Source organism: Magallana gigas, chromosome 10 (assembly GCF_963853765.1).
Source record: "Magallana gigas chromosome 10, xbMagGiga1.1, whole genome shotgun sequence".
Taxonomy (NCBI): Eukaryota; Metazoa; Mollusca; class Bivalvia; order Ostreida; family Ostreidae; genus Magallana; species Magallana gigas.
The window spans coordinates 31,776,542-31,789,590 of record NC_088862.1 but is presented as its reverse complement, the minus strand read 5'-3'; the positions used below and the strand labels follow the sequence as shown (position 1 = coordinate 31,789,590).

Sequence of the window (13,049 nt, the reverse complement as noted above, 5' to 3'; positions counted from 1 at the left end):
GCAAATTTTTGCACAAATGCCAGGATAGGTTTAAAAAGGGACATTATTAATAGTTTTGTAATGAAAAGATCGGGTGGGTTTTTTTTGTGGAAAAAATGCATTCCTGATCATACCAGAACAATTCCTAACTACATTGTAAACGTCCGTATCGTCCGAATTGGATAAACTCTTTCATTCATAGAAATTGCAATTAACTGCGTTCTGTGTGCACTCTAATGGAGGTCATGTCTAATAACTAGTGCATATGTTACACGTAGCCTCTGGTTTGAATTGTTCATTGATTTATCACTAGATGTCATTGCTTTTTGAGAAATGTCAAAAATATTTTTATAGTGAGATTGGTTAAATACCTAGTTATAATTTAAACTGACTGGTTTTTTTTTAAAATTATAATCTTTTACGTTATGTAAATGATTTATATAAAACTCTATTCCTTAAAGTCTTGTAACAGCACATAAGTGCGCAACCTGAAATTAGAATTCCCTACAAGCTGTTAACCGCCTTCCAGATTGAAAGTCATTTAAAACTGTATCTGGGTTTTTTAAGTACAAATTGTTTTGTTATTTACCAATATTTAAGTTAAAATAATTTCATTTGCATGTTTTATACAATAAACAATCTTTATATAATAGTGTTGTGTTGTGCATGTACTATGCCTAAATAGTAGTCAGGGTTTGATACATAGTGCACGAGCCTCCGGCTCGTGCACTATGTATCAAACCCTGACTACTATTTAGGCATAGTACATGCACAACACAACACTATTGTTATTATTATGCCGACTGTTGAATATACTGACGTACTTTGCTGTAAGTAGCTGTGACGTTCGAGTGTTGACAAGTCCCTAAAAATAATCACCGGAACAGCAAGCGTTTGTTTTGGGGTTTTTTTCAAATTAATCAATTAATTTGATTGTTTATTTAATCAACAAGTTGTTGTACAATAAAAAGTCAACGAAGGTTTATGTTCTTTCAAGAAATGAGAGACGTTTGGCCTTACCGAGAAAACTCGAAATGTTTAGCAGACGAAATCTCATTGAATATTTTTCTTGTACATTATTTAACAAGCGTCATTTAAAAAAGCGTTTTTGTGATTCTCATGTAGAATTTCTTTGAAAAATGTTCAATCAATTTGTTCAAAAGTGTATTAGAAACTTTAACTTTAAAATTACCGTCAATAATGAAGTGTTTTTGGAAAAATGAATAATTTTAATTGCTTGACGTCAGTCGTATATATCTACATTTTATTAATTTAAATACCGTTGTTTATTATATCGGCTAATTTAGCGTAGCGGTAACGCGTTGGGCTTCAAGCTGGAATGATTTTAGCGTCGTGAGTTCGAATTCCGCTGTCGGCGCTTGAAAGATTTTCGTTGAAAACATTTGCCGTGCTCTATTTCGGCATAGTATGCTTACGCTATATGAATCCTTTGATACTATGCGAAAATAGATGAGTTTTGAATATATAGTGACAAACTGACAAAAGGCATAATAATATACAATAACCACCACATCACCTAAATCATAACCATCAGTCAATCTATTATCTACTTTTGACTATTATAAGCTTAGTTATGCACACTAGTGCAAAAAGGTTTGATTTTCTCAATCTGATTTAATTTATATGGATTTGTTTCTAATAATAATTTCTGGTCAGTTGAAATTTCCAAAAATCAGTATTAGACTTGTAGCAAGTTCTACAAATATCAGTTTGGACTTGGATAACAGCAAACAGTACCTAAGAACAGGGTGCCCCTTGTGAAATAAAAGCTATACAGCATATGTTGAAAATAGAGAAATTTGAAGAAAAAAAAGCAGAAATGTACCATAATAGCTTAATATTTACATCTACCGAGGATGATTCCCTCTATTCTTACGAAAAAGTATAGTCAATCATGGCAAAAATCACAGACTGCACGAAATAATCATGATGATGCCAGACTCAAGTTCCCATGGAAGACGATTTGGCTGTTTCTTTTAGCAAACACACTGATGTACGTTAAAAGTAATTTAGCGAATGTTACTAACTTTTCACAATCAATCTATTATTTGTCGATAAACAGATGTAAATATAAACAATGAGATGCTTTCTTTGATGATTCATGCGGGTTATGACTTATGAAGGTGGCGATCATTGCAGAAAATATTACATAACCCGCGATATCACCATCTTCATTTCCCGCATGAATCACTATCGTTGCGAAAATTACCGTATATTATTACTTATTAGGTTAGTTACTGACTCACTACGGAAATATATTGGGTTGATCAATCTCATAGATGGCGAGGCGAAGCCGAGCCGTCTATGAGATTGATCAACCCAATATATTTCCGTATTGAGTCAGTAACTAACCTTATAAGTGTTTTGTTTTCCCGAGGACTATCAAGCGACATATTCATTCACAAATACCGGTGATCTACGTAAAGCAATGTACAAGATGCCTTACATCTCGTCCAATTAAACTCATTTAAACTCTTCAAAATTATCAATACCACCTTTCAAATACACTTAAAAAATCTTTGCTTCACCCATACTGCAGTATTACTTACAATGTTTTGTTGCTATTCAATTTTAAACCTCTGCAGAGATTTGAGCAAATATTAAAAGGGCAACTACTCTAATTTAAAAATAATTCCAAAGGGCCACTACTCTAAATATTTTAATGATTTACTGAACACGATTTCTGTGTTAAATAATATGAAATATCGAGATGAGTAGGTGAGGCGGCGGCCAATGACGGCCATATTGCCTAATATTAATCCTCACAGAACCTACATAGAGATATATGAGGCAATCACGTGCCATGTTTAATCCAATGAAAATGTGACATTTCAGTCTGAGGGAAAACAAAAGATGCTAACCAAATCCAAGTGCAACGTGACAATTTACACATTTGACATTTGACACAGTTAATTATTATAATGATTAAAGAATTGCATGAAAATAATGACACGCTAAATTATATATTTCTGTAGAAAAATCACAACAAAATTAAATACTAGTACAACTTAATGTTCATGGTATAGTAAGAATGACAGTCTCCTCAATTACAAAAAAAAATTCTATAAACCAAATAATTTTGGTAGATAATTTCTTCTGAAGCTATATTTTGATCGAAGACTACCTGCCCTCCTTTGGATAGCAGGAGTGAACTATCCTATTGAATATATAAAAAGAAGAATGATGAGTTGAAGAACATAACATATATTTTACATGATTTTACTTTGTGGGCGATATTAATAATAATGCCAGGTATCTTTCATGCAGTTGTTATATACTGATCTGTAGTTTGTTTTCACTATCCTGCCACCGTAACATTAGTAGTATACTGTTTTTAAAATTACTGACAGGTAGTTTTAATAACCATTACATCAAAACCGATTCATATGGTGAGCCGGATAGCAATATAATAGAATAAATTTAGAAAAAAACAATGAAAACAAAAAAACATTCCAAATATAACTTTATGTGAAGAAAGCTACATAAACTTGAAATATTGCACGTGTAACAATGTTCATGTACAGTAACCCAGTATGCTCATGGATGTGTATGTTACAAGACAGGGTACCGTTTCACAAAAGCATCGTAAATTAGGTACTATTTAACGAGTTACGACACACTTAAGTACTACGTGCGCACTTAACTAAGACCGTTTCACGAAAGGTACGTAGAAATGACGTAAATGTTCGCAACTTAAGAACGATGTAAATGTACCGGAAGTTCAGAAAAAATGGCAGAACGGCACGATAAAAAAAGAACGAAAGAAGAACTTTTCTACAAGAGAGGTAGAGATCCTTGTGGAGGAGGTCGAAAAGAATAAATCTGTCTTATTTGCCCCCCACAAGGATGTATACACCAATCAGCGGAAGGACATTTGTTGCGTGTATGTATAAAAGATTAATTTTTTTATCATGTATTGCATAATATGCATATGCATTCATGTATATATATATATATATATATATATATATATATATATATATATATATATATATATATATATATATATATATATATATATATATATATATCTATATATATATATATATATATATATAATATGCTATTAAATTAAGGGCACTTTATACTATACACCGGTCCCCTTATAGGTGCCCCTCTGCTCGGAGTAATGCTCAATTATTTCAAAAGGAACAATAAACAATTAAGTAAATATATAATTACATGGACATTGACCGACTCAGGGAACAGTTGAATATAAAAGGAAGAGCTTAACGCGCACGCTCCAAGACCAGGAAGTGTGGAGTTATTGCCCTTGAATTAGCATTACTAGAGTTATAGTTCTTGCCCCAATCAATATGCTTAACTGCATGAAATAACAGGGTTTATCCATATTTGATAAACCTAATTATTTCATGACCTTTGCCCAAATAAATATGCTTTTCATGTTTCTAGCTAATACCAATATCAAAACAACAGACAATTATGATTCAGATATTTACCCTGATGTATATACAAAACTAAATAGACTTTTGTTTGTTTGGCGTTGTTGTCATGGCCGTTTAATCAAATGTGCAAAAATTAGATAAGTACATGAATATCAGATAGATATCAGTCAGATATATAGTACATGTACATCAGATAGATTTCATACATGTACATTGAACTCGACATGCGCCGTTCAAACAATATGGCAGCATATATCAAATATATATATGTAATATACAATATTAGAAATACTCTCTTGACCCGAGGAGCCTGGAAAAAACAGTGCCCCACGGAGACAGTATTCTAATCAAAATTATGCCAAATGGATCACGGACACTGTCACGTGAACCATCCGCCAATACCAGGCGGCAATTTTGACAACAATGACACCTGTAGATATGATACATAAGAATGTCTATACTTGGACATTCTAGATTCAGATATATGTATATGATATATAATAAGATAGATAAGTAAACGGACCATGACTTGCCAGAGATATATCAGCTAGTATATTTTAAGGATAGGTGCGAGAGGAAGATGTCACAAACTGCACAATAGCATTTTTCAGGGAATTTATGTATATATTGTTACCCAGATCTGACAAATGCACACCATCTAATCTAAATAATCTCTTTTGAGTTATCTGGATATCTGTATATTTGATAGATGCACCATTAAGCTTTTTCAAGACAAATGTTGCAATGGCACTATTTATTCTACGTCTAGAGTTTTCACCTTCAATGGTTGATAAAGACTGCCTCCAATTACTTCTAGGTAATATATGTGACCATACAATGAGAGTGTTTGGCAAGAGGTCTGCTATTTGAGATAAAGTTAGTTTCATGAATTTATGAATACCTTTTAAGGTATTTTGAGGGTCCCCAATATTATTACCACCGCAGTGAATAATCAAAATAGTTGGTTGTTTATTAGCTATTAACATACTTGACACAGTTGTATACAAGTACTCCCAAACCATTCCCCTTCTACCATTCCAATTAATGGTAAAGTGGTTTAATCCAAGGTTTAACTGATTTGTGGTCTCTGCATATTTCTGTGCCCAATGAATAATAGATGAGCCAATGATCCAAACTGAATCTGAAATTTATGTATGATTTAACAGCATAAAACTAAAAATACTATTAACATGGTCTAATGTAGGATTTGAAAGCCGATGAACTCCATCTACCCATATGCTTGATTTGTATTTCAGAAACCCCTTTTAAGTACAGGTAAGTTGCACCTCCAATCCTAAATGAGTGCGACTTGAATGAATTTGTAGGTACCTCTAGGAATTTTAAGGATTTATACAGCATGGATGAAAATTGATATTGAGTCAATGGTTTAGTATTGCAGTGGGCAAATAGATGTGTTGCTTGAATGCATTGCCTATGACTTTGAAATTTTTGAAAAGTTTGAAACATCAAAAAAGAATCTGGTGTTTTGGGTATTCTAATGGATGAACCGTTACCAAATTGATCTGTTTTTGAGCAACCCACAAAAACTATAAACTCATCCTCCAACATTTGAACATGATTTCTTTCCAACGCCACTAGTTCACTTACTCTCAATAAAGCAAAAAATGCAATGAGAAATGCTGACTGAAATAAATGTGCTTCATACGAAGAAATAGTTAAATGTGGAATGATACTGGTAATTTGTGTTAATAAAGACAATGTAATTGGTTGTCTAATGTCCTGAGTTCTGCATGACCTTTTAAATCCTGCTAACAACTTTTTTACCAAAAAGGATTCTGTAGCATTCTGCCAACCATGTAAATTTACAACAAAACTCAAACCAGCCATATAAGATTTTGCTGTTGAAAATGCAAACCCAGATTCCTTCATATATGCTATAAACATTACTATATGATCTATAGGTGGTGGCCACAAATGCTCAAAGGAAGCTTGAACTCTGAAATTAAAAAATGCTTGGATGCCTTGTTTGTAAACTTTACTTGAGTTTTTAGATATACTGGCTTCTAACAGTTGATCTATAGTTGATGAATAATCTCCCAAAATGGAGCAGGAATTTGACATGGAAAATTGTCTGCTATTGGAGCCAACTGTCGGAATCTTGACCACTGAAAGCGAGAAATATCATCTGCTATATTGTTATTTTTTCCCGGAACATGTATAGCTCTAACCTGGATATTATAACTAAGGGTATACAATACCAACGCTCGAATCAAAACCATGACCCTGTTATTTTTTGAAGACTTTTGATTAATAATATGAACTAATGAGAGATTGTCAATATGTAACAATAACTTTTTTGCATAGAGTTGTTCTGCCCAAATAAAAACTCCCAAAACAATAGGCACAAGTTCAAGAAAAGTAATATCTTTTGTTGTCTCATAAAACCAATGTGAAGGCCAAGCCAAATAACACCACTGACTGCCAAATATGACCCCACACCCTTTTGAACCTGAGCTATCTGTATAAAATTTGAGTGTCTCATCATCTTGCCATGTCAAAGATGGAAAAGGGGTTAATCCATTAAACTTTGTAAGAAATTCTACCCACATTTCTAAATCCAATCTGATTTCTTTTGAAATTCTTATGAAATGGAAAGATTTTTTACCTCCTGCTAAAGCCGCATATACACGACGACAAAATGCTCTTCCTGAGGACAAAGCTTTAACCACAAATGCTAGTGACCCTGCTAATGACTGTAATTTTTTAACGGTGACCTTTTTACAACTTAAAGCATCATTAATTTTTTCCAAAAGTTCAGTAACTTTATTTTTTGGAACGAAAATAGTTCTTGAAACTGTGTCAATGCCTAATCCTAAGAAACAAATATATGTACATGGACCTTCTGTTTTTTCTGGAGCTAATGGGATCCCTAAAATTTTTGATAACTTTATCATATGAGCCATTAACATCTCACAATCAGCTGTGTTTGCTCTACCTATAAATAAAAAATCATCTAAATAATGAATGATCCCCCTTGAATTTGACCTTTGCTGCAGCTCCCAGTGAAGGAAGGAAGAGAACATCTCAAATAATGAACATGAAATTGAGCAACCCATTGGCAAGCATTTGTCCACATAATATGAATTTAAAAACTTGAAACCTAGCAAGCAGAAATCTTCAGGACAGACTGGCAACAATCTAAAAGCACTTGAAATGTCCATTTTGGCCATTAATGCACCCTCCCCCATCTCCTGAATCAGTGACAAGGCTTGATCAAATGTAGAGTACGACACTGAGCAATATTGCTGATCAATGTGATCATTGATACTATTACCCACTGGGTGTGATAAATTAGAAATCATACGCCACCCCCCTTGCTTTTTGGGGAGGATACCAATAGGATTACACCGCAAATTTGAAATAGGTGGACAGGGAAAGGGGCCTAAAATTCTACCCAATTTTATTTCTTTATTTATTTTTTCATGTAACTCAACAGCATGTTCCTCTGCAGATATCATGTTTTTAAATTCAACCTTTTTTCTAATGCCTGTATATTGAAGTGAAAACCCATTTTTAAACCCATTTGATAGAACTGTTGCTATTTCTTTGTTTGGGTAATTTACCAGTAAAGAATCGAAGTTAGATGTATTGATTGGAGTGCTGCCAATATCCCATAATTTATGTAACAAGTTACATGTAGGTTTGCCGTCCTGTGGTTTGTTGTCGATTCCTGAAAAATTTGTTGTTGGAATTAAAATTTTCCGAACGAGCAGGTGCATTTTTGGGAATTTGATTAGATTGATTATTTTTGAAGCAGTTAATGGAGGGATGATATGCATTACATGTGAAGCACTGATGCAAATACTTGCAATATTGTTTCTGACAAACACCTTCATAATTGTAGGCATAACATTTCAAATACCTACGAGTTGACTGATTTGACAATTGGGTTTTATTAACCATTTGCATGTAAAACAACCATAGTTCAGCATCAATAGATCCCCAGTTTAAAGAGGAGTCTACAGACTTCTTTTAGCGAAATTGCACATCATAATCCAACCAACCTGAATTGTTACTAGCAGCCCCCCTTTTAATTGTTGACATATACCTCAAGAGTGAAATGGCTTGTAGTGGATGTTTTTCTAAGTATATAGAAGCATATATGAAAAATGCATCCATCCATTGCGAGAAGTTTGTAATTTTTGTTTCTTTATTTTTTGGTTTGACCTGGAAAACACCCCCCTCGAAAACAATTTGATTTTGCATTTCTGTGCAAGGCTCTTGAAGCAACAATTTGTTTAAATGAACAAATTCGCCATTCCAAATTTTATCTTTGAGAGCTTGGGATACATGGGATCCCAGTATAGAAGTAACACTGTTAAATGGGTTTGGCGTGTCAATATTATTTTCCAAATAATTTTCTGTACCTTGATTCATGTTGGTGGGAACATGTGACGACAAGGCACTTGGTGCGTCAGGGGTGGGGTTAACTATGGGCGGCATGTTGTGAGGAATCATCCCAATCATCCCGCTCCGTGACATTCCCTGGCCTGCTTCAGTTGACGACTGTGTCGCTGGTGTCGTCGGAGCCGCAGGTGTTGGAGGAGTCGCTTGTGTCGGAGGAGCATTAATATTGGAGCTGTTTGCAACGGGCCGTCTCACTTGACCTCCTCGACGATTTCCGCGACGACCTCGTGCCAATACACTATTCGAGGCAACTGTATTTGCTCCATTTGGCACGGCTGCGTATGGGCTTCTCGCCTTAGATGCCCTTTGGTTCCTTACTCTCAGCATGATATTGAAATAATATGCCGGTATAAAGTAATAAAACTCGCCGATTAAAACGATAAAACTTGATTATTTCTCTAGTTGATTTTTTGTGACTGACTCAGGGAACAGTTGAATATAAAAGGAAGAGCTTAACGCGCACGCTCCAAGACCAGGAAGTGTGGAGTTATTGCCCTTGAATTAGCATTACTAGAGTTATAGTTCTTGCCCCAATCAATATGCTTAACTGCATGAAATAACAGGGTTTATCCATATTTGATAATCCTAATTATTGAAATCGGTCAATATTTTAATACATCCTAAGGTGTGAATTAGCTTTTGTAACCCAAATATATCCGTAGGCCTAACATCTTCTGTTGTAGCCTAGTTGAAAAATCACTGTTGAATGAACAACTAAAGTGTTATCATAATATTTTAACTGAGATTTATAGAATTTAAGATACATTATATGCTATGAAAAGCGATGGTTTTATAAAAAACAAAGACAATTGTACACGTTTAGTGATTGAACCAGGAAAAATATTCGTCTGCTGTTTACCTTTTTAATGTAGACCTTGACCTTTGATACGCGAGACCCCTTATGGATAAGATAAAATTACAGTAGGCTACAAGTATATTGTTACTGTGGCTCTGCAAAATATTTTCCTTTCATCCAAATGAATTTAAAAAAACATTTAACTTGAGAAAACATAAAAGAAAAATCATTTCCTCTATGAAATCAGTTAATTTCAGCTACCGGTACTTTCACTTTCAATCAAAGTGGCGGATCATGTCATAAAAATTAAGAGAGAGAGAGGGGGGGGGGGTGTAGGTTTGTAATTTTAAGGTGTCTTTGTAATTTTGCATAATAAACATGTACATTGATTAAGCAAATTATTGATAGGACATATGTTATGAAAATAAAGACGTTCATATTATCCTTTCTTATTAAAACAGAATAAACAGCATCGGAATTCAAGAGCGGACTTCCGCGGAGGTAATAAAAAAAATGGAGAGACATATCCTCCCAAACTAAAAAGAAGGAGGCTCAGTATAGGAGAGAGCTAGGGAAAACCGGTGGCGGACCTGCTCCTTCTCCTGTGAACACTTCTGATATCGGTCAAAAGGTAGTACTGCGTCTACACTTTTACATTAATAATGCAAGTTGTTATTTGTATTGAACATGAATCAATAACATTAGTTAATATGTTAACCGAAAGGGGCACTGATTGTCTTAGACAAAAAATGTATTATAATTAATATCATAATATATGATAAATAAATATATTGACATTTATGAATTTCAGGTTGTTGCTATAATAGGTAAAATCTCAGTCGAAGGAATCGAGGGTGGTTTAGACACAGACGATGTGAATGGTATGGTCACCTTTCTTCTATCATCATTCACCAGATAAATTAAAACGAAGATATCAGTAAAGTTAAGAATATTAAATTTTATTTCAGAGGTGGATCTGTTCAAGGTAGAAGAGTTGTGGCTCTCTCCACCGATGACTTCCGAGTCCGAGCGAGCTTTTGTTCCCAGCCATGTGCCTTCACAATCTCCTGGCCCATCCCATGCTTTGCCTGATAGTCCTGCTGCCACTCCTACTCTGCCAAAGTCTCCAAGTCACGGAGAGCATCTACAAATGAAAAAGTATGTGTCTTATCAAACATACATGTAAATTATGCAACTGAAGTCGATTGATTTTTTTGAATATTTAGAACGTATATTAAGTGGAGTTAATACAATTTGAATAAAAGCTAAAAGCTATGATACCGATTTCCAGCACTTCAGGCCGGTAACAAATCGAAAAAAAAGTTTTAAATATTGTTTTTACAGGAAAAAATGTGCTGTGAAGCGGAAGAGGACAGCGGAGGATGTTTATGACCTGCAATGCCAAGTTTTAGAACAGGAGATGGAGAAGAACAAACTGGAGATGGAGAAAACTCAGCTCCAGATTGATCTACTGAGATCACTGAATGCGGGGGTTGCACCTGGCGGACGGAGTGCCCTAGCGGAACTATTCACTTCTCTGAGTCGTTGAGAGAGAGAGAGAGAGAGAGAGAGAGAGAGAATCGGCGTATTTCTTGCTATTTCTTAACTCGATTTGTTGTTCAATTATAAGTATATTTTTAATTGATGCATGTGTTTTATGTCTTTTTTATTTATATAGATGGAAAATGCCTGAAAGCATAAATCGAATAACTAATGAAAAAATAAAATGTATTACAAGTACATGAATTTATATTATTAAGTTAATTAATGGTTTACCTAAGAGAACCGTTGCCTGATAAGTTGGTATCTGGTTGATTTACCGTCATTGACCGGACCCTGGTACACAACATCATTTTCGTCTTCGGGCAGTTCTTCTGGATTATCACTAACTGGAAGATGCTTGTCAATACAGATATTGTGTAGCTGGCAACAGACAAAGATAATCTTGCAACACTTTGTAGGTTGATGATTCAGAACCCCTCCTGTTTTATGCAGACATCTGAAAAGGATGTTATATATGTGTCTTAGTGTTTAGAACCTATGATTCTTTATAACTTTTATCGCTGTTGACATTTTGTCGTTGTTTACTCCTCAAAAAGGTTCATTTACGAATTGATTATTTTTTTAATTATATCATGAGGAAGACGAAACAACTTTATTTTAAAAGAGGTGTAACGCACTTAGTATATGAATTCCTCTACGAAATAGCACTTTTGCAAACGGCAGACATTTTTAATATTATACGATATTTATGTAGTTTAAATATATTCAAAGAAACGCAAGCTACTCAACAAGTTAAAAGAGTCTTAGTTGTCTTACAAAGCATTGTTGACCACTTTATAAGCAAGACACACACATGAGTGAATAAATAGAGTTACTCTTGACATAATAGATAATTGATTCAAAGGATAACTCAGGATTAATAATTGATTTCATACCAGGTGGCACCTTAATGTCAGGTGATCAAGGTCTAATTAGAATATTATGATATCTCTTTTTATATTCATTTCATTTTGCTGGAAGTAATGTTAACTAACTTTATACACAGAGTTCCATATATTCATTTTTGATGCAGATTTCTAGAATTTATGACAAGTAGTTACAAACCTTTATAAAATCAGTTCTTAGGTTTATAAAATTGTATATAGCGAGAGGTACCCGAATCTATTTTTAGTAAAAGGTACTTTCCGTTCAAACACGGATGTAGGTGAATTTAGCGAAAATTGGGCGGACTATTAAGTGGGATACCTGAAGCGGGATTTTAAAACGCCAAAGGCTTGCTCCACGACAACCCTTGATCTTCTGTGTGACCGGTTAAATCGATCTTCTCCCCGGCAACTTGGACGATTGACTGGTGTTAAAAGCCACGGTCGAAGAGGATAACCGGAATCGCCCAGAAGCCACCCATCAACCTGACCACTCTCGAAACGTCGGGCTATGGAGGAATTGGCCCAGACAAAGGCATCATGTGTTGATTTACTGACAACGCTCAGAAATCTGAATAAAGATTAATGTTATAAATTACAACTGGTGTCTCACGAAGACAAACCCCTTTATAAAGCCACTGGGAGTTAAGCGATGTAATCTGAACATTTGCAAAATCAGATTAGTCGAAGATTACCCTTCCATTTTCTTTATATTATTCTTTTATGGAAGATATTGCTATATAAATACTAATATTTAATCATTTTTAGTATTATTCTGCCCCTCGTATCAATTAGTTCTAAATTATTGTAATTTATAAGGAAATTATTGATTTTTTCTTATGCTAAAAAAAACTTCATAGTAATATAAATATGATTTATATGTATTCAATACACCTTCTCCATACTTTTTTCATAATTAAATAATTACATGCAGCTACTTTTTTCAGTTTTTACTTTGACCTTGGATTCGTAGCTCATAAAATATGTCATGAA

General features: G+C 34.3%; 2 protein-coding genes and 1 long non-coding RNA gene across 5 annotated transcripts; 1 reads left to right on the top strand and 2 right to left on the bottom strand.

The window, feature by feature from the left end:
• Positions 1–4,209: 4,209 nt before the first annotated feature.
• LOC117687823 (uncharacterized) lies at positions 4,210–9,277 on the bottom strand. 3 transcript variants are annotated; one of them, XR_010710317.1, is made up of 3 exons: positions 8,795–9,276; positions 5,395–8,097; positions 4,210–5,268 (listed from the first exon to the last, which is right to left on the bottom strand). XR_010710317.1 is itself a non-coding variant. In XM_066073792.1 (3 exons), the coding sequence occupies exons 1-3, from the start codon at positions 9,159–9,161 to the stop codon at positions 4,964–4,966; spliced, it is 825 nt and encodes a 274-aa protein (XP_065929864.1). In that variant the 5' UTR covers positions 9,162–9,277; the 3' UTR covers positions 4,220–4,963. The 3 variants fall into 3 exon arrangements, 2 of the variants coding, with proteins under 2 accessions (XP_065929864.1, XP_065929863.1); XM_066073792.1 differs by having other exon boundaries at positions 4,220–5,268; positions 5,395–5,547; positions 8,795–9,277; XM_066073791.1 differs by lacking the exon at positions 4,210–5,268 and having other exon boundaries at positions 5,299–8,097.
• A 1,359-nt stretch (positions 9,278–10,636) lies between these two features.
• LOC136272505 (uncharacterized) lies at positions 10,637–12,587 on the bottom strand. Its single transcript, XR_010710513.1, has 3 exons — positions 12,379–12,587; positions 11,407–11,629; positions 10,637–10,774 (listed from the first exon to the last, which is right to left on the bottom strand). It is a non-coding gene; the product is annotated as an uncharacterized lncRNA (long non-coding RNA).
• Positions 10,643–11,203, top strand: LOC136272504 (uncharacterized). The gene is made up of 2 exons (XM_066074173.1): positions 10,643–10,788; positions 10,975–11,203. Exons 1-2 carry the CDS (start codon positions 10,643–10,645, stop codon positions 11,177–11,179), a joined length of 351 nt encoding a protein of 116 aa, XP_065930245.1. The 3' UTR covers positions 11,180–11,203.
• Positions 12,588–13,049: the final 462 nt, after the last annotated feature.